The sequence below is a fragment of the Pezoporus occidentalis genome, unplaced genomic scaffold, assembly GCF_034315485.1.
Source record: "Pezoporus occidentalis ecotype Australia unplaced genomic scaffold, CSIRO_AGI_Poc_V1 ctg15, whole genome shotgun sequence".
Classification (NCBI taxonomy): domain Eukaryota; kingdom Metazoa; phylum Chordata; class Aves; order Psittaciformes; family Psittacidae; genus Pezoporus; species Pezoporus occidentalis.
In genome coordinates, this window is record NW_026913316.1 from 152,996 (window position 1) to 173,672 (window position 20,677).

Below are 20,677 nucleotides of genomic sequence, written 5' to 3' on the forward strand. Positions count from 1 at the left end.
CACTTGTGCCAGCCAAAAAAGAAAGACATGGGCTTCCTGCAGGGGCATCATTTTTATCATCTAACTTGACAAGCCAGCTGCAGCTGAAGCAGACTGGCCTTAGGGAGGGGCACAGGTTGAATGTAAAGACCATTTTTATTCTTCTCACGGAGCTGCAGCTAAACTGGAATCGGATTAGCTGGATACTTGTCTGACTGACAATCCTTTGGCTGTTGTCTGATCTTTCAGTTCAACTCTAGCCATTCACAGAATAAAATCTTATATAGACTATTCCTGCAGCATTTCTGTACTCTTTCCAGTTATGAATGGCCACAGCCTAGAAGTCATGGCCAGGCACAAAGCCCAAGAACAGTGCCTCTTGATCCTAAGAATGATGCATGAGGAATAAGACAAGAGGAGTTTCACAAACCCTTTGAGATGAAGGGTTTCTGCACAGCTCACAGTGATTACAGAGGCATAGGCTGAGTTTTCACCTAGGAAGACAAAATGTTGTGCATACAGCTCACCTTTGCCCTTCAGGAAAAGAAGAGGCCAGGTGTACATTTTTCCTAGGAACAGGCTTTCTGCAGAACTGGGGAGCCAGTTCAAGAAGGGGACCTTCAGCTGGGTCACAATGATTCCTTAAAACTGAGCTTTGTGCCTGGCCAGTCCTCTAAAAACAAATAGTGGGTAGGTGATTTTTGCTTCGTACTTGCTCAGTACTAAATCAGAATTAGTTATTTTTCCTCTAAGTGCACAAAACCCACATTCTGAGCATTTCTGCAGCAACAGTCATAGTTTGACAGCATTTTAAAATTACAATCTTACTTTTTTAATTGTCATTGTATAAAGAGGTGCATCAGATTCAGTTCCAAATTAAAAGTTATGCCTGCAAGAGGCAGCTGTTGCAGGGCAAGGAATAACTCAAGACAGAGTTATACAATCAAAGAATGGTTAGGATTGGAAGGGACCTTAAGGCTCATCCAGTTCCAGCCCCCCTGCCATGGGCAGGGACACCTTCCACTAAACCAGGCTGCTCAAAGCCCTGTCCAACCTGGCCTTGAACACTGATAGGGATGGGGCAGCCACAACTTCTCTGGGCAACTGTGCCAGTGCCTCATCACCCTCACAGTAAAGAATTTCTTCCTAATATCAAATCTAAACCTACCCTCTGTCAGTTTAAAGCCATTCCCCCTTGTCCTATCGCTATATGCCCTTTGTAAAAAGTCCCTCTCCAGCTGTTCTGTAACCCCCATTTAGGTAACTGGAAGCTGCTACAGAAGCTGAATATGCCTGTGGAGATGACTTTCCATTTTGTCAGGCAACAGACAGGGAAAGACAGTCATCATCTGCTCCCTCCCAGCCCATTACCCTTCAGAGAGCAGAATCCCTGGTCATTCTGTAGGCTGGGAGATCCAGTTAATCTGTCCTTTTGGAACTACTTGTTCACAGATTTTGTTATCCATGTTACCCATCAAACTGAATTTCTTAACAAAGAGTGCTTCCCATTCACTAGACTACAAGGAAAAAAAAAACAAACAGAATCCTAGGTAGAAAATAAGGTTTGAAAGAGAGCCAGTAGCTCCAGAAAGCAGGGGTGACAGCTGAATTGCCAACTGGGGATGGAAAGTGATTTAAGGGAAAAAAACAGCAACAAAACCCAAACAAAAAAAAGCCCAACCACAACCAACCAAGACCTGTTTTCTCTAGTAGCTAATTAGCAGTAGCCTCAACAGGAAAACAGAGGCATCTTTCTGAAGCAAGGCAATAGCACAGCAGGGTCCTCTCAAGAGTCTCATCATGTAGTTGTGGTGAGGGACCTCCTTTAAGTTCAGGAAAGGACTGTGACCCTAACATGTGTTAAAGTCTTAAAGCTCATGTGCTGATCCATGTGTTGGATTTCTGACTGCAGGAGTAAAGATAAGATGCACTGCCCTGATAATGATCTGCTACTGGGAACACCTTTGGACTTTTGACTCTGTTGCTTAAGCAGCAGTCACAGACACATTTTGTTACCAGGCACAAGGGAATTTTCAGATATGTTTCATCATTTATACTGTAACACAATACTGCACTGCACTTGATTCATATGGACCTCTCTAGTGAGAAGCCTCTATTCGAGATATTCCTGGACCAGATAATTTTTTTCAAAAGCAGAGAGATTATGCCTAATTATTTCCTGCTGCCCATTCTGTGTCTTTTTTATTCCTCTCAACAAACAGACAGTGTTTGGTATATGAGTAACAAATGTAGTGTAACAGAAAATATGCTAGAAAGGAAATGATTACTAATCGCTGCTTTTTGCCTAAGACAGCTAAAATGACCTGTTTCCTCAGCTCATCAGCTGAGCAAACTACTGACTTCAAGATGTGAGAAACCATCCTTGTTCTTTGGTTCCAAACACAATTTTGTTTCTGTAATGAACTCGAGGAGTAAACATGACCTGGCTGAAAGAGAAGCACACAAGAACCACATTCACCCCATAAACAGAAGACATGAATGGGAAGCAAACAGACAAACCTAAAGCATAGCCTAAGAGTTTATTAAATAAGTTTAATGATTTTATTATACATCAGTTAGGTTAACATGTGCCCAGAACATTCCAGTAAATGTTAGGAGGTAAAATGTAATCTTAAAATAAAACTGTGCTAGTGCTTCGGGCAGCAGGAAGAGAAAAAGTTCACCAGAGCTCTCAAGTGACCCATCCCATGGAAATGAATTACAGATGTCAGGGGCTTGATTCATTATCTACTGGAGTTGAAAAGTATCAACTACCTTATGAACACATAACAAACCCTACACTGGATACGCCTCGCACTCCATTAAACTACTTGGGTGTATCAGTATTTCCAGGACTGAACATAATTTTGTGACAAAGTAATTAATCACTATGTATGCTTTATAGTTAGCACTGTGAGCCACATACTCAGTGCCCAAATGTTTTGATTCAGGAAGTTTAATTTTGTGGTGGTTTGTTTTTGCCAGGAAGGGTAGTCCTCAAACATCAACTCACCTAAGAATTTCAAATGGCAAATGAAAATCATGTATTTGCAAGTGGCTCTGGGGCTTCCCTTTTACTTTTCTCTGACTCACAAACAGCACTAAAGGTTCTTTCCCTAAAAAAAAAAAAATAAAAAACAGATCCCTCTAAACTGAAACAAAATAGGGACACCTTACCAGGAAAATATGCAAAAACATGGAGTTGTAAACAATATTCTTCCATAATTTCAGCTACAAGTTGTTCTTAGACCCATGGAAACGTGGAATGACCTCACTCCAAGTGAAATCTAGTCCTATTGGAAAGAAAAGTTACTGGCAGTAAAGTTATCTAAAACCAAATACAGTCTCCAGAACACAGAATTTAATATTGAATTAAATGGCTTTGAAATACAGCCAGCCTTGTCTTCAAAAGCCATGAGACTTGCTCCAAAGAAAGGGATGTACTACACAGCTCTTCTACGCATTTCTTACAATTTACACGTAAGCAATGTTTAAATAAGCTGGTAATTCAACTCAATGAAAGCAAACAAGTAAAAGAAGGTGCTGACATAAAGCCCCTGCACCTACAGGAGAGTTTCTGCTTCAGCCCAACTTTAGTGTGGTTAGTTGGAGACCGAATGTTCCCCACCACAGATGTGGTTTGAAGTTGTCTGATGGACCAACCACTGGTCCATCTGGAGATGATTAAATCTTACTTAGGGTGATGAAGATTTGATGCTGTTAAATCAAAGATGTACTTGGGCAATCACAAACAAATCCTGTGTCCCTCCTCCCAGTTTATTGTCCTCTCCTGCTTGCACTGCCCTGTTCCACTGTTTCCAGGACACCATGGCCATGGCATTTTAAGTAATCAACAGGATGAAGGCAAGTCTGCACTGTCATAACTGTTTGAGTCTGGTTTTGTGCATCCACAAAGGAGGTTGTGTCAGCTTAAGGGCTGCTGAGACAAACTCCAGCTGCAGAGGGGAAGAAAACCTCCAACAACAAGCTGGGGCTGACTTTGTTGAGTCACTTTGGGAGCCAGGGGCTCTCACGCTCCCACCCCACAGCCTGTCATCTGCCCATCAGGGATTTTCAGAGCTCATCTCCTGTTAACTCTCCAAACCATGTGGAATGGCTCTTGGTCACAGGAATATTTCAGTACAGGAGTCTTTGGGCAGTGAAGGCTTTCCACCACTCCTCTGCTGGCCACTGCCTTTCTGAGGGTCAGATACAGGTATCTACCTCCCCATGGGTCTTCCACCTTCCCAAAATATTTGGCAACCTTCCCTGAAGGTGTCATGGGGACACCACAAACCTAAATGCCCCAGAGAAACTCAATTACAATGAAGCCCTTGAGATCCCCCCAGTGAGTTTGAAAAAGCTGAGAAACTTACACAGTGTGTTCAGAAGGGGGATAGTTGGTTTCTCTTCTTTTCCCCACCCCTTAAGCTGACAAGGGCCTCACGGTTTGTCAGGATTGTGGGTCAGAACATAACCTGAGTGCCCAGTCAGGCAGAACCCTCCTGGAAGCTGCCTTACAGCCACATATGCAGTCCTCTGTCCCCGACTCAGGCAGAGACTTTGAAAAACAAGGATGCTGCATTCATCACTTGTTTATTTCAGGTGTCTGACCAGAACAAATTATTAGGAAAAATTATTAGGACAAATATTAAGAAGAAAGAAAAAAAACCAAACAATCCAGGGTAGATTTATATTAGATATTAGGAAGAAATTCTTTACTGTGAGGGTGGTGGGACACCAGCATAGGTTGCCCAGAAAAGTTGTGGCTGCACCATCCCTGGCAGTGTTCAAGGCCAGGCTGGATGGGGCTTTGAGCAACCTGGTCTAGTGGAAGGTGTCCCTGCCCATGATAGGGCGTTGGAACTATGTAAGCTTTAAGGTTCCTTTCAACCCAAACTGATCTATGGTTCTGTGATTCTAGAAGAAAAGCCGTGGGTCGGACATCCTGCTTAATGCCTTGTTAAGGATCCCCACCTCTCCTATAGCTCCTCAAGTTCCCTACTGCCCAAGAGGTCCCATGCCCACCTGAGAAAAGGCCGTGCCCTGCCGCCGCCGGCGAGGGTCACTCAGATGGGGACCCCTCCTGCGCCCTCCAGGACCCACCGCTGCGGGCTGTGCGTGTCGGCAGGTGCCCGGCCGCCGGCGCTGCGAGCGGGGGGCGCAGGGCGGTCGCTCGGGAGCCAGGAGGAGCCGCTCGGTGCCGCTCTTTCCCCCTCCGCGGCCGCCGGCGGCAGCCGGCCCGTGTGCCGAGCGTGTGTCAAACCCACGTGCTCCGGCAGCCCGCGCCGGGGAGCGGCGACCGGCGCCTGGGCCCCGCACAGCGCATCGCCGACCGGCACAGGGACCTACACCGGCTGCGGGCCGACCCGCACCGCGGCACCGCGGCCTGCAGCGGCACCGCGCCGGCAGCCGGGAGGAGGGCGGCGTTTTCCTGCGCGGCGCCGCGGCCGTCGCCCCGCCGCCGGCGAGCGTCAGGCGGGGGGAGGCTCCGGCCCGGCCCGGCCCTTCCCTTCCCTTCCCCTGGCCCCTGCGCCCCGAGGATGGCAGCGCTGCCCGCACTAGTGGCTGGCGGCGGGGTCCCTCCTCTTTTTTTTTCCGGCAGCGGCGGCGGCGGCAGCGGCGGCGGATCATTGTTGTGTGGGAGGAGGGCGGCGGGGATGGACTTGATCTCTCGGGTCTCTTGCTAAGGCGGCCGCACAACGCGCCCCGCCGCCCAGACAGCATCCGCCAGGGCAGGGCCGGGCCGAGCCGAGCCGAGACGCGCCGGGCAGGGAGGGACTGGCCCCCGCCCGCTACCCCGGCGGCTTTATTTTTGAGGGCTCTGCTGCTCCTCTCCCTCGCCCTTATTTTCCCCAGCGCCCCCCCGCTCGCACACACGCACAGGGACACGCACGCACCCTCCTCCTTTGCCCTTTCATCCTTCCCCCCCCCCCCCCGCCGTCCTCCCGCGCCGTCTCCTGCCGCGGCAGATGCGCTGGGGGTCACCGCGCAGCTGGGACTATGGTGAAATTTCCAGCGCTCACTAACTACTGGCCCCTGATCCGGTTCCTCGTCCCTCTCGGCATCACCAACATCGCCATCGACTTCGGGGAGCAGGTAAGGCAGCGCCTTTCCGGGGACACCCTCACTCACCCGCCTGCCCTTCCGCAAGGGCCGGGCCGAACGGGCTCGGCGCCTCCGCCGGGGAAGGAAGGGAAGGAGAGCAGGGCTGTGCCGTGCCGGGCCGGGCCCCGCCGTCCTACCCCGGCGCATCGCGGCTGATCTCACGGGCTGCCCGCATCCCCGCCCGGTGCACGGGAGGGACGGCGGGTCTGGGTGGTTGGCTGCTCTTTTAGTTTCTTTTTTTCTCCCCCTTGTATTTCAGGATTATATAATCTGAAATTACATCATGCGTTCGCCGGGTCTGGTTCTGGTCTGTGCCCCGCGCTCACACTGCAGCTCAGGTGCAGCAGCCCCTAGCGCAGCGCCGCGCAGCCCGGGGACCGGTGTCGCTAGAGGAGAATGGGGGGAAACCGAGGGGCTCCGCTTTCCCCCCGCCCAGCCCCGCGCTGCCGGTGCCGGTGCCGCAGCGGCTCGTTCCTCTCCACCCCGCCGCCGGCAGCCCCCGCCGCGGCATCCCGGGAGGAGGGCGGCAGCCGCTCCGCATCCCCTTCGGTCAGGGAGCGGCTTTCCGGCGGGGCTCAGGACAGGTGAGGCTGTGGCTGAGCTCCTTCCTCCGGCGGTGTGCTGTGAGTCGGGAGTCCGCGGTGATGGGCGCAGGGCAGAAGCTTGGAAAGGTCATGGCACAGCAAAGGGAGCTGCTGTCACCGTACTTCAGCCCTGCTGAAATTCTCTAGCGGCGTTGGTGACCTGAGGCTGTCCCCTGGCAAGGGAGCAAGGAAATATACCATTGTACCCTGACTTAACATCAGACCCCCTTACATTCAGCCCTCCTGCTTCAGCCTCTTCATCCCCTCTTGGTGCGTTTACACAGAAAACATGCTTTGTTCTTGACATGCCCGTTCCTCCTTTGCCCAAGCTTTACAGGCAGGGTGCGTGTTTGCCACAGCCCTGTGGTATGGGGAAATCTCTGCTCTCTTGTTTCAGTATTTATGACAGGTAAGGTCCCGGCTGCACTGGAGAGAGCCTGTCATTGCAGTTTTAGTAGGACAGTATACTCTAATACTTACGAGTGTTAAGCTGGGCAGCCACAGTAAGTATCGTATCCCAAATAGCTTTTATCCTTGTCCTAAGTCACTTGGTTTTGCTGAGATTGTTTTCTAAGTAGACTAGGCACTTGCTCCTATGCTCCTTGAGCAAACATGCTTAGAAAACTAGCAGTACTCTCTCCCATTTTTAAAGGAGAAAGTGAAAGGAAAAATATTACAGTGGGAAAAAATAGCTGACGTTAATCACATGTTTGTCAGGGCTGTGTTAATCTCATTTTGCTTCTTAGTCCTTTAAATTTAAATAAGCCATGATACTAAAAAATGCAATTCCATCCTTGTCTAACAACAGTGTACTTTCCTACTAAGTCAGTCTTCTATAAATCATATTCAGAAGTGAGGGGGAGGTAAAACTAAAGGTAGAAATGGCAAGGGAGAAGGTGATTTAAATGCTAATAACTGTGCCATCTTAATAACATGTAGCAGAAGTTAAATTGAAAGCACTTCACTCAGCAAACTGAATATGACAGGTGTATGTATGCCCATTTGCTTCATACAAGGTCAGCTTCAGGCAAAAATCCATGTCAGCCCATGAAAAACGTCCTCCAGGATTCAGTGTGCTCTGGGCCAGGATTTAAAAAAAGAGCAAGCAAGAGGTTGCAGTCTTGTAAGTGAGGGGCCTTCTAGCTGGCTGGGTACCAGTGACACGGGAGGGACGTTAACATGTGCATGATAAATGAAAGCACTTACCTAAGCAACTTTGATGGCATTAGGGACAAAATATCTCAGAAAATGTGTTTTATCTGATAGTCGAGTCAGGATTCATCCTCTGGGAGAGCTGGGGTTGTTCCCTGTCTCAGATGGCAGCCTAAGGAGGTGCTTAATTGAAAAGGGAAAAATCTGCCAAGCAGGGTGACTCCTGCAGAGAACCCCAGCTCAGGAGTGGGACCTGGAAAGATGCTTTTTGTACCAGCCTAGTGGGAGACTTAAATACATGGAAATCAGGAAACCAAGGCATGGACAAAATTACTCCAGGTCTGTAGAGATCCTCTTACAGGCAAAAGGACATGGATTATATTTTTCTGTGTATAATGGAATGGAATCATTGTTTACACTTGTAGGGCATTACAGTTGGACTTGTGTGGCTGAAAATATACTGACTTGCTGAACCAGTCACCTTTCTGCTCTACCAGATTGCAATAATTTTAATGGCAGGGCTGAATGGAAACGACATAGGAGAAGGGGTGCGCCAACAGATATCTTTGAAAACGCTGCCATACCTCCTCCTGTGAACATACGCTGCAGATAAAAAAGATTTCTAAGAATGATAAGTAAACTTTGCATGAAGCAATATTACCCACTTTGGACTATACTGTAAAAGAGACAAGAGGGACTATAGGTCAGAAGTAGCAGATGGCTGTAAAAAAATCAGGGAGAGAATGGAGCTTGCTTGACCAGGGAAGAAGTGTTTAAGAAATGCTATAAGTCATAAACCCTTCTGATTTGTCATATCGCAAGTGGAGAGTGTATTTGGAAGCAGAGTGGTCAAAGCAGAACCTTTTCAACAAAACCTAATGCTGTGAGGTACCTGAGACTGAAAAGCGAGAAACAAAGAGAATCTCACGTTTTTGTTTTTGTTTTTTTTTTTTTACTTTTTTTTTTTTTTTGCCTTGAGAGGCTCCTTTAGGCGTTGAACAGTTTTATTCAGCAGCAAACATCACTAGGAAATTGCCAGATCCTTGGTATGGGACTGCCTCTAGATTTATTGATACTTCAAGGAAAATTTACAGTAAGGCTAGAGAATATTTGTAGAACATGGTTTGTGACTGACACCATTGCCCCAGATGAGATGCTTGCTATAGAAATTCTGTTTAGTTTGTAGGAAGTGAAAAATGCTCAAGCAGTGTTCCTTGTAACTAACAAGCTCAGCTCCTGCAGTCACTTCCAGAACCCCTATAGCCAGTGAAGAGCCTCCTGTTGACCCTTGGACCCTAATCCAATAATGCTTTAGGACAAAGCTATATTACAGAGTTACTCCAATCAAGTGAGCTAACCTCATCTGTTCACCTCATAAAATCTTCTTAGACAAATATCTGATTCTTCCTCTGCAAAAGGTAGTCCTGATGCATGACCAGGTAAATTACCAGAAGATTAGGGGTATAAACAATTTCTAATCTATTTCCATGATTTCCTTCTGCAATCCATTTCCCTTACAATTTATTTACAGTACTACATAGCTTTTATGAAACAAAATACTACGAAGCTTTCTTGTTAAAGTAAGGCCTTCAGGAAAACAGTCCCAGATATTTTGGCTGAATGTTCCTTCTCCACATCAATATATGTCTGTATGTGTGTGTTTGCACATTATTTATTTATTCATCTCCTGGTATATGCATGCGCACACAAATATACCCAACAGAGTCATTTTCATCCCAAGAGCTTAACACTTACCGCCAGAAGAGAAAATCTCCCTTTCATTATGCTGGATGGGAGCATTTGACTCTCAACATGTTACCTGAGATTCACAGTAATAAGTGTTTTATTTAGAGCTCAGCTGCTGGAGAGCAGAGTTGGCATTAAAAATCCCAGCTCCCGTGGAAAATGTTGTTGGATATATTTGGTTGGAAATCAATAAATAAACTGCTCCCATGCAATTGATGGGAGCATGTGACACAACTTGCTAGCAAATAATACCACTATTACCCCGTGCGTTCAAAAATCTATCACCACCCACATCAGTTTTCCTTTTAACACAGTTTCAGAGCCACTCACATATTGTGGTGGGCTGATTCACAATGTATGTGTACATTTCCATTGACATTGCTGTAAGAGGGGCAAGCTGAGGTGTGCATTTAGTACACTAACTTTCTCAGAAGCACAGAATCTGCCCTAGGCAGTGTTAAGTACAATTTGCAAATGCGGCTGATAACTCTCTGCTGCTCACAGGGTGGCAAAGGCCAGGCCAAGAGCAGTATTTTGAACTTGGGCCCTGTCTGCAGTAGTCCCTTAATTATCAACGGGAACAGTAGGAGGGTTTTTTCCCTTTCTGGCTATCATATAGCCAGCTCTAGATCATTAGTTTCAGTTGCTGTCAGTAGCTGTTGGTTGAGCAGGTTTTTTTGCCAGCATAACTGTTACGTATGCAGGCATCATGTTCATCAGCTTGCAGGTCCTTGGAAACTAAAACCGAGCAAGCAAAGTCCTGCTGCTGCTTTCTCCTGAGGTCACTCAGGTGCTCTGGTCCTGTACAGAAGTTGCCATATGTTGTGCAAAGGGTGGTGGTTGGAATCAAACAGGCAAGCTGTAAAGGCTAAATGTTTTGGCTGCCAAATTATTTTGCAATAATTGCTTGAAAAACAAACTGTTTTGATTTTTTTTTCATGTAGTTGAATAGGTTCTGTTTGTGTTTTGTTTTTAAGTGTTGCCAGAAAAGGAGAACAAGTCATGAATAATGTATCAAAAAGTATTAGTGAGCTTATCGTCTGCTCATGCTATTTGCAAACCTAGCAGGGGGTTGAACATTTTGATTAATGCTTCATGAAGCTCATTTCTGGGGTAAGTGTTATTGTCTGGACATTCAGAACAAGCAATGGTAGAGTTCACATTCCCAGCTGTTCACCAGGGATTTGGGCCAAGTTGTGTAACCTTTCTGTGTCACAGTTTGCCTGCCTTTGAAGTGTGCCTACACACCTACCTGTGTGTCACAGGGATGAAATGAAAATTCACGTGTCAGAAGCGCTCCAAGATGAAAGGTGATGTATGAGTGCAAAGTGCACCTGTTATTGATGTTGTGAGAGGTCAGGGACTTGCTTAAATCATGCAGGACTTTAGCGCTATATAAACAAGAAACCTAACAAGGTCTTGCAACTGGTGTAAGCTTTGACGGTGTGTTATTACCACAACCACGTTATTAGTAGGGTGTGCTGTTGGAAATGCCCTATTTGTTTTACATAAATGGGAGCTACACAGGAGTTTTAAATCAATTTAAGATGAAAAAGTAGCAATTCTCAGAATTTGTCCCTCCATACTGACTCCAGAGACTTTATTCTAAGCAGTGCAGCTTTACTTCCTTTTGCATGCCAGCCTGAGCCCTATGGACTTAACTCCTTAAAAGTCACCTGCCAGGCACTGGGGGGTTTGAAGCCAGTGCTAAGTGGCCTGTAGGCCACATGGTCAGTTCTTGAGACTACTCAAGTGATTAATTAGGCTTGTATGTCAATGTTAGTTGTAGTGGGTGTTAGATACCAGGCATTGCATTCCCCAGTCAAGCAGAGCATTTGTTGGAGATTCACAGCAAGTGATGCACGCTGAGATCTGGGAAGAAGTCAAAGATCTCATAAAACATTTGCAGATAAAAGCCAGATCTCAACAAAGCTCTGATGTTCTCAAAGGTAACACAGACACGTACTCCCGGTGACTAAACCAATATGTATTTGCATTTTATAGCATGCCAGGTACAAAGTAAGCAGGTTATGAAGAGCAACAGGGCTATCACTGCTGAAGATTCCAGATGATACTAGAGATGATGAGAATGAACCTACAAATGAAGTGTCTGTCCCCTGCAGTGCTCCATGTTGCTGCAGTATAAAGTATATAATTTAGAGATAGAATCTGTGTTATGCCTTATTTGTTAGTATCTTCTCTTTTTTCATCCTACCCTCTTCTTCCTTCACACCCCCCCCCCCCCCCCCAGTTCCCTGCTTCCCACTCTCATTGCCTCCAACCTCCCATGGCTGTGTCCGTCTCTAGGGACTTCTCCAGACTTTTACGGTTAAAAACTGGCAGGTTTTGTATTTGGTGATACCCATTAAGCATGTCTGAAGTAGTTGGCTATCTGTATAGCTGCAGAGATAGCCTATTCCAGGAAAGAATGGAAGGAGGGAGGGATAAGCAACCCTGTGCAGCGCCAACCAGATGCTTACTTATTTCTGAAGTAGCTTAATTCATCTCAAAACTGTGAGTTCAGATGATATTTGCCCAGATCCGGTTGCTGGAAAATAAAATGTTGAAGTCTGTGGAGTGGGAGCAATTCTCTGTGTCAGAAGAGTAAGGTATGTATTGCAGTTACCACTTTGCTGAGCAGTCCTGAGTCCCAGTCTCCAGTGTGGAGGTCATTCTCTGGAGATACTGCAGTCACACTGTCAGTAGATATTCACTAGAAAAGTGTTGGGGGCAGCCAAATACTTCTGGTGCATATTGCAGATGTAAGGGAATTGGGTCTTTCTCCCTGTGTGACTGAAAATCTAGTAGACTTAAGACAGCATTGGGAAGGATAGATGAAAATACCCAAGCCTAATTTGAAAAAATGGGTTCAGAACTGAAATTATGAAAGGGGTTTGAACCACCATATTCTGTGTCACAAAGAGAAATCCTCTACATAAAACTTTTGGGTTGAACTGACTGTTTGATTTGTTTCAGGGGTTTTCTTGTTAATTGGCAGTCCTTGAGTAACAGTTGGACTTGATGATCTTGAAGGCCTTTTCCAACCTTATTGGTTCTGTGGTTTCTTTTGGTTGCATGTTCACAAAACCAAGAAAGCTTATTTCTCTTTGCGATTGATTGGGTCTGAACTGGTTTCCTTTTAATCTTTGCTCATTTTGCTGCTGCATGGAGATCTCAGTTGTATACAGTGGCTTATATGACATGACCAACCTTATGACTGTTTGAAGATAAGTGACTTTTTATATGCAAAGAAGGCATAAACGCAAGGCTCCAGCTCTGAAAGTGCTCATTCTCTATATTCCTATCTTGAACTTAGACATTTATCTCTGTCTTCGTGTGAATGTTGTCAGTTCTAAAACAGTGGTTTGTTTCACAAGGCAGTTACAGAGTTTATTCCTTCATGTTTGTAAAACATGGATGTAAGTTGCTGTATAAATAGCAAATTTAAATATATCTGCCAGCTCATGCAGAAACCTCCGTGCATAAAACTGAGCAATTGCAAACAGATTTTGCTTTGTAGCTACTTTCAGAAATCTGTGATGTTTTTAAATAACATGTATTACTGCAGAGCTCAACTCCAGTTTAAATGTTATATCAGAACATGTGTTTCTTAAAAGAAGAAATGGAAAATTTATAATGATGCTAATCTAACCAGCTATTGGTACCTCATCCTATTTATACTTGGAAACCTGTGTATTTGGGGGAGAGGGAAATAGGAATGTTAATATGCAATTAGATCATCAGGTTATGCTTCCTTCCGCTTGCTTGATTTCTTAGTGACATTATATTGCTATAGCTACAGTTTTAGACACCGTTGCTGCCTTTTCAGATAACCATTAGCTGGAGAATTAAAAAAGAACTGCCATAAGAGCAAGAGACTTAAATGACCCATGAACTTCAGTGTCTGAAACAGCAAAGCTCTATAGTTCTTCCATCTTCTGTCTCCTCTGTGGTATCACTTCTCTTTCAGATTTTCCACGGGACTTTGCTGCTTTGCTTTAGATTTTGTCTGCATATACAGTTTTTCTTGATTAGTTCCCCTTCTGATGTAGTGCAGGATAAAATTGCCTGCATGAAGCATTAGGTAAGAATAATTTCAGGTATAAACACGCTTTCGGCTCCAGAGAGGACTGAAGCGCAGCATTGTTATTTGCAAAACCACAGTTGATTTCCGTAGCTTTTGCAAGAGCATTCTGGAAAAGGACAGAGGAAAAATACTGGAGAGTTAAGAGCAGATTGTTGAAAACTAAGTGCTACAGTGGCATGAAATCTCAAGTGCCAATTTTTTTCCCCAAAATGATGCAAAAAATTCACTGTTTCTGATTTGGCAGGAGCGCTGCTGCTGGAGAAAGGGTGGCCGCTGTTGCCCAGCATGCCTAGTTTGCTTTACTGATGTGGTGGTTCAGCAAGAGTTCAGCTTTTAGCATGGGACGTGAATGAACTACAAGATGCAAGTTATTTTCAAGTGATTTGCTTCACAAAGTTTTTCTGCATTGCTGCTGGGTGAGCGAGGCAATTGTTCCCAATCTCCTTCAATTTTCAGAGCCCAGAAAACATTCCACTGGAGGTGTAGAGAACATCACATCCATACATGCTGGAGAGCATATTTGTTTTTACATTTTTTTCAGTTACCTGTTTGCAACCCTTGAAAATATTCCCTAAGGTATAGGGTTTTGTGGGGCTGAAAGCTGATGGCGCCAAAGCACACACTACTATTCTTGCTGACAAATAACATTTGAAAGGCTTTTGGCAGGGAGATGGTCTGTCTTCTGGCCTTCTTAGCTGTGATTTGTACTTCAGTTAGTGTCAGATGCAGGCAATGCTTGAGCTTTCAGGTGCTGGCCTTTGGGCTGTGTGGCTGCATGGCTTTCACCTGCTCTGGCCAAAGAAAACATTGGCACATGCCAGCCAAGACTGATATTTTTCCTTCGTGGAATCAGGTGGACAGCATGTGTAAGGGGTGCAACCACATGGCGCCCACTGTTCTTCCAGGTTTTTTTATTGGTGGTGTTTGACACCTACTTCCCTGAAAATACAGGATTTATGTTTAGATTTTGGTGGTCTGCTTTTCTTGTTCACTTACTCCTTGTGCCATGTTACCCCCTCCTTCATTCTGCTGCAGACTGGTGACCAGTCTCTTATTTTCCTAACCTCTCTGTTAGCAAGCAACAGCTCTTGTTCCTGCAGCCATAGCTAGCTAAGGTGAGGTAGCTCCGATCCACCTACAGCAGCTCCTTCCTCATTGCAAAGGCTTTCCCTGCTGTAACATACCAACATGCTTCAAGAACTTGGCAGCCTTAGATCTCAGATCCACCATCCTGCAGATGAAAGACAGACTCTTGCACAAGTCCATCATTACCATTTCCTCTGTCAGCATCCTCCCAATTGAAGAGCATTTAGGCTATTTGAAAAGAAGACTAATAGTGGCATTACAGGGCAAGAAGACACTTCACATTTTCAGTTCTGGTGAGAGGGGAAAAAATGTCGTTTATGTAAGAGGAAAGATTATAGAAGTGAAGCATTTATTTTTTGGACAAAAAACAGAATCTGATAACTGTCTGCAGTTGTATGAACAGCAGTGTGGTCATGAAAGAAAGGAAACATGGCTAGCTAGGTCAGTGCTGTAGAGGAGAATGTGTCCAGGAGCAGTGAGTGAGATTGGGGTTGGTTAAACACAATTTAGACTTGAAAAGGTTTCCAGATGACTTTGAACGTTAGAATTATTTGCAACCCACTGAGGCCAAGAGGCCAGCTAAGGAGATGAGTTCAAATCAGCTATCAACTCCACCCAGCGGTTGGGAACATACTGGGTGATGTACTTGGAAGGATAGCAGGTTTTCCCCATTTGTATGGCCTGTGGTGGTGGGGAATAAATCTCCTGATCTGAGTATTAGGATCATCCTGCTCATTAAATCCTAATTTTTGCCCTCTCTTGCTCATATTTTTTTGAAGCCTGTCAAAATAACCCCAGTTGTCCTTGGTTTTGTACAGTCATGGGGTCATCTCTGGTCATTTTTCTCTGCACTTTGGTAGTACAAAGCAACTGGTAATGTGGGGCTCCAAATTTAGTTTGACAGCTCTGTCAGCTTCCCCTGTGGTTATGTTGGGGCGTAATGATTTTGCAATCTTAAGCATTTGCTTTAAAAGAGAAAGAACAAACCACGAAATATTTTTCAGCTGCTTAAGACACCGAAGGCAGTCACCCACAAAACGCTTTCTGTTTGCTACAGGTAAATGCTTCTTCCAGGTACTTCTCAAATACACACATACACTGCGCATGTATGCGCTGTGTTGTGAGCAGGAGACTACCTTGATAGGAGTATTATACATCATGTGGTGCTAAAGTACTGTCTTGATTACTTACTGGCTTATATGCAAGGCCAAATGGTTAAGGAAATGAGGACAAGAGTTGTGCGTGGAGCTACTTAGGTAATTGCACATGCACCTGATACTGCTTATATTTTGAGCCACCTCTGGTTACATTGCACTGTAGTGATTGGATGTGCAAATGCTGTTTTTTTGAATCAATGGTTTTGTAGATGGATTTTTTCTTTTCAAAATGTGACCTTGAGAGTACTCTTGATCCCTGCACCACTGTTCTTTATATACTTGTGGGCAGTCATTTTACTTCAGAGTGTTTTATTTCAAAGCATGAAAGCATGACGACCTTTCAGCATTCACAGTCTTGTTCTCATATGAGCTTTCTGAGATGCTGTCAACGGTCTACTGGTTAGGATACACTCCAGCATTGTCGTAGTCTTGGGAAGAGCTTTCATCAGCAATGCCTTCTGGATCTAATGTATCAGTAGTGTGCTTTTTTCTGCTGATACTGTGTGGAGGCCAATGTTTCTGTCTTTAATGAATTTATGAGAAATCACAGCAGGTAGCTTGCTTGACATTTTCATGTTGTAGACTTGACCTGTTGGTGAGCTTTGAACTGCTGTCAGGAAAAGGCCAGTATAGTTGTGGGCTAGCTTTTCCAAATCACGGCATGCCTTTCTTATCAGCTGCAAGCTCCTACCGCATTGTGGGTGGTTGCATCACTAAGGAGAAAATATCTAGCAAAGGCACAATCATTGCCTCAGGACTTTGTCAAGAAAACCTCATGTTAAGTTACATATTTGTGACTTGAGCTCCAAGGGTTGGGTCATGTTTGCAGCAATCTGCAGATGTGGAGTCTCTTGTATTCAGGGCGCATCCACTGATTGGAAAGGGGAAATGAGTAGTAAGATAGAGGGGTTTAGATCAAGAGGGAAGCTGCCTGAAAGGGAAAAGCCTGACAACTTTGGCTTCAGAAGTACAAGCGCATCCCAGAAGTCCCAGTGTCCAGCAAATGCCTGTCTCGGGTCATGAAAGCTTTTCACCACACTAGAAAGGCTGAGATGCTTACAAACAAAGTGGTTGCAGGGCCACAGTTTCATTACTCTTATCTCGCTGAATAAGGAACTAGATATTTTTTTCCTTCCTCCTCCCACTGGAAGTCTAAAGTAGACAAAGGAGTCGTGCCAGTGTAAATTTAACTTAATGAGAAGGCCATCAGGTTCTCTGTGACCAGCATCAAGAAGAATGTTAAAGCAGTACTCGTGCAGATGGCGATAAAGGATAACCTGCTCTGAGCTATAGAAATAAATGGAGGAAAAAATATGAGTCACTAATATCCTTGACCTTTCTTCAAGAGCAGATAAGAATAGTAGCAGCACCTGAAACCATTAGGTACGAATACGGTGATTTCTGGATGAGTTTGCCTTGTCTCGTGAGAACTCTGAGTATGGAGTGCTATGGCAAGAAATAAGCAAATGAGCTGGACAGGGAAGCGGTTATGTCTGCAGCCAGAATAACAAAGGATATTTGAGTATTTTTTTTACTCTTGACACACTCACAGCATTGGGGACCCTGAGCACTCTTTCACTTTGCTGTTGACACAGTGTAGGGGTGAGGGATGCACAGACAGCTTGGCATGGTTACAAAAGAAAAAGATTAGTAACCGTTTTGCAAGAGGTTATTATTGCAGTTTCTAGGAGTTAGTTTCAAAGGCCACTACAAGCATGAGTATCCCTCATTTGCTCTCCATAAAGAGTAGTGCCTCTACAGTCTCATGACATTTAGCATCAAATACCTCTACGTTTCTCTTCTTTCTGTTTTGGCCAGATAAGATTCTATAACCTCAAATCTTTTGTGTATACCCCTTTGTTTTGTGATTCCTTTGTGAAAGAAAGAAAACATCCTATTAGGATATAAAAATTCAGTCTTTTTTTTTCCCCTTGTACTGAATCTGTGCATGGCAGTGCACTGGTGCAGCACGATAACCAATTGTCTGGTGTCTGCAGCCTCCCAAGCTGAACCCAACAGGATCAAGCATCATCAATCTCAGCTTTTAACCTGTTTTTTCTTTTTTTTTTGTATCTTTATACATATTTATTCAAAACGGGATCTTCTGGGTTCAGCCCTGAGTTGGGGCCACCTGTGCACTGCTGTGGTTCGTGGCCCTGGACAGCTCCTGAATCTCTTCCCTGCCTCCTCCTTCTCACCCTGCCACCCATTTGCTACCCTTTTTCTGTCCAGAGAAGTCTGTAATCTTCAAATATCTGCTTCCCTTCTGTCCTACTTTTTCTTTTCTCTCTCTTTCCAGGGGCTGCCTCCAGAACATGTCCCATTGCTATTTGGAGGCAAGCAGCCCCCTGTAATCATGACAGCAAGGCACCCACTGCCTGCCTCTGACAGGCTTTCCTTGCAAACAGGAGGCTGAGTTCAGCAAGAGAAATGCTTAACTTGAAATCTTTTTGATGTTTGTGGGCTTTGAATTTAGGCCTGAGTTAAGCTTATGCACAGGTGTTTATCTCATGTGAGGAAACCAGGCTTCAAGTGAAGAATCTGAGCTGTGTAAAGCTGCAAGGCTTTATCTAGGAAAGGGTCCATGCTCTCCTCTTCTTCCTCCAGGCATGCAGTTGCAGTATCAGGAAATATGCTACCCAGCTATCCATAATTCTCCTTTCATGTCCCACCATGTCAGGAGCAGGTCCGGGTCAGTCTGGTTCAGGTCCTTTCTCTCAGTGCTGGCTGCTTTGCCACTGATGGTGACCTGAGGCTCCCGTTCATCCTCACTCCAGTGGCTTGTTTTGAATTCCTGCTCAGCACGGTGCTGTGTCAGAGAAGCAGTAAAGTTTTTCTCCCTGCATGCTGGTATATGCTGTCCCATGGTAAATGCCTGCTGTCCTCACTGGTGGGGTTTTATAAGATGTTGCATACGAAGGTCAGGGTGATTATTCTCTCGCTGAGTCTTAAAGCCAGTTTCTGGATCACAGAAGAGAAAAACATTGCCTGCATTCCTTGCATGCCTGCTCATCCTGCCATATAGGTCTCATTGCTGTAGCAATGACCAGTGATGTTTTCTTACCTGCAGGGCCAGAGATAAAGATGTTGGAGTGCTGAGGGAATCTAATCTCAGCAAAACTTCTTTTGGATCAGAGGGCAGTTCTGCTCTTTGGTGTATTCTTTCAGTCCTTTGAGGAGACCTGAGAGAAGCATGCCGAGCCCAGTCAATTCGTACACAGGCGTGAATGAATTGAGTAGAGAGGTCCAGGTGTTCTGAAGTAGGTGTTCAGTGTAGTTTTCAAACAGTAACATGTCCATTTTGAACCTGTGCATCACTCAAGGGACTGCGGAGGTGTTTAGAACCATACTTCACATTATAAACACTTTTTAAAAAAGCTATAAATGATTTGGCTTTAGACATTTCCAGGTTGCAATTAAACTACTAGGCTTGTTTCAAATCAGGGATGAATAGCACTGTGTGAGTCAGACCCATCACATGTTTTGAATTAAACTTCTGCTGAGCCAATATTGATCTTCAGACTCTTTGTAAAAATCTCCCCATCTTACAGAAATTTCTGATAGCATTTCTACAGAGATTGGTAACAAATTAAAAAATAAAGCAGAAGCATGGAGGAGACTAAGGAAGCCAACAATGAAAAGAGTCAAAACACACAACTTGGATAAAGTATTCTGGATAAAAAAGTAGTGAAATAACAGCTTCAGTAGTAGTTAGCTTTTAGCTTGCCTAACACTCTCAAGGGTTCAGACTGCAAATCTTGTAAATTTACTAAAGCAGGATCTCCTAACGAATATTAATGAGTATTTCCCTACCTAGGCACTGCAGACTGCCTGAAATATAACCACAAAGGGCTCGTGTTTTCTTTGGGAGAGGGGAAAGAAGAATATGAAATACATGAGAATGACATAAAGATGAGATGATAGGAGATCTTGCAGGATTATCTGATGAGTTCTCTCCCAGTAGAGAGAATATATGCCCCAAGTGAGATTTTCACCTGGAATACTTTGCACAGTTCTGGCCCTACATGTATAAGGTCAATTCAAGCTTGTTCTAAGGATTAGGCAAAAGAAACCCTGGGTATTAGCTTTTCTTCTTCTTCTTTTTTTTTTTTTTTAAATCATCCTGTCTGAGAACGAGAAACTGAAAAATTTTAATTCCTGTATCCAAGCAAAGATGGGGAGAGCATGAATAAAGTTGTCCCCTTTGAGTAGGTAAGGGAAGATGTTAGTGTACTGTAAACGAGCACATTGGGTAGCAACATCTGACTGTAAACAGGCAGTGAGTACTTTTAATATAGAAATGAGAAAGTCTCCAGACTACCAGAAGAATGAGGCTCTGGAAACAGCAAGAGCAGGGAAGCTGAGCTACTTGTTGTAAAGATTGTGTTAATGAATGACATGCTATTGCGTGCGTGCCTGGAGCGCAGCAAAGGACTGAAGCCTGCAACCTTGGAAGTTGTTTCCATTCCCTGTATGATGGGAAGAAACAGAGAATGCAGAACTTGGTACAAACAAATATTATTTTGTATATATGTGTATACATTGGGCATATATGTGTATGTATCTCCAATATATGATCCCTAGATACACAAAAAGGAACAGGAGACCCTGAGTGAAGGTGCTACTGTCCTGTTATTACTAAGAGAACCTGCTATTGCTGCTTAAGCTCTAACTTTGAATGCTTTCTCTTCTCATCACAATTTTTAAAATCTCTCTGAATATGCTGTTGTTCTAGAATGGAATCACAGAATCATAGTATGGTTTGGGTTGGAAGGGAC

General features: G+C 44.7%; 1 protein-coding gene across 1 annotated transcript in view; it reads left to right on the plus strand.

The window, feature by feature from the left end:
* Positions 1-5,359: 5,359 nt before the first annotated feature.
* Positions 5,360-20,677, plus strand: part of ANKH (ANKH inorganic pyrophosphate transport regulator) — a 97,652-nt gene continuing 82,334 nt past the window's right edge. The window contains exon 1 of the mRNA XM_062610794.1: positions 5,360-6,078. Coding sequence (XP_062466778.1) covers positions 5,983-6,078 — 96 coding nt within the window. The 5' untranslated portion in view covers positions 5,360-5,982. The remainder of the gene's footprint in view (positions 6,079-20,677) is intronic.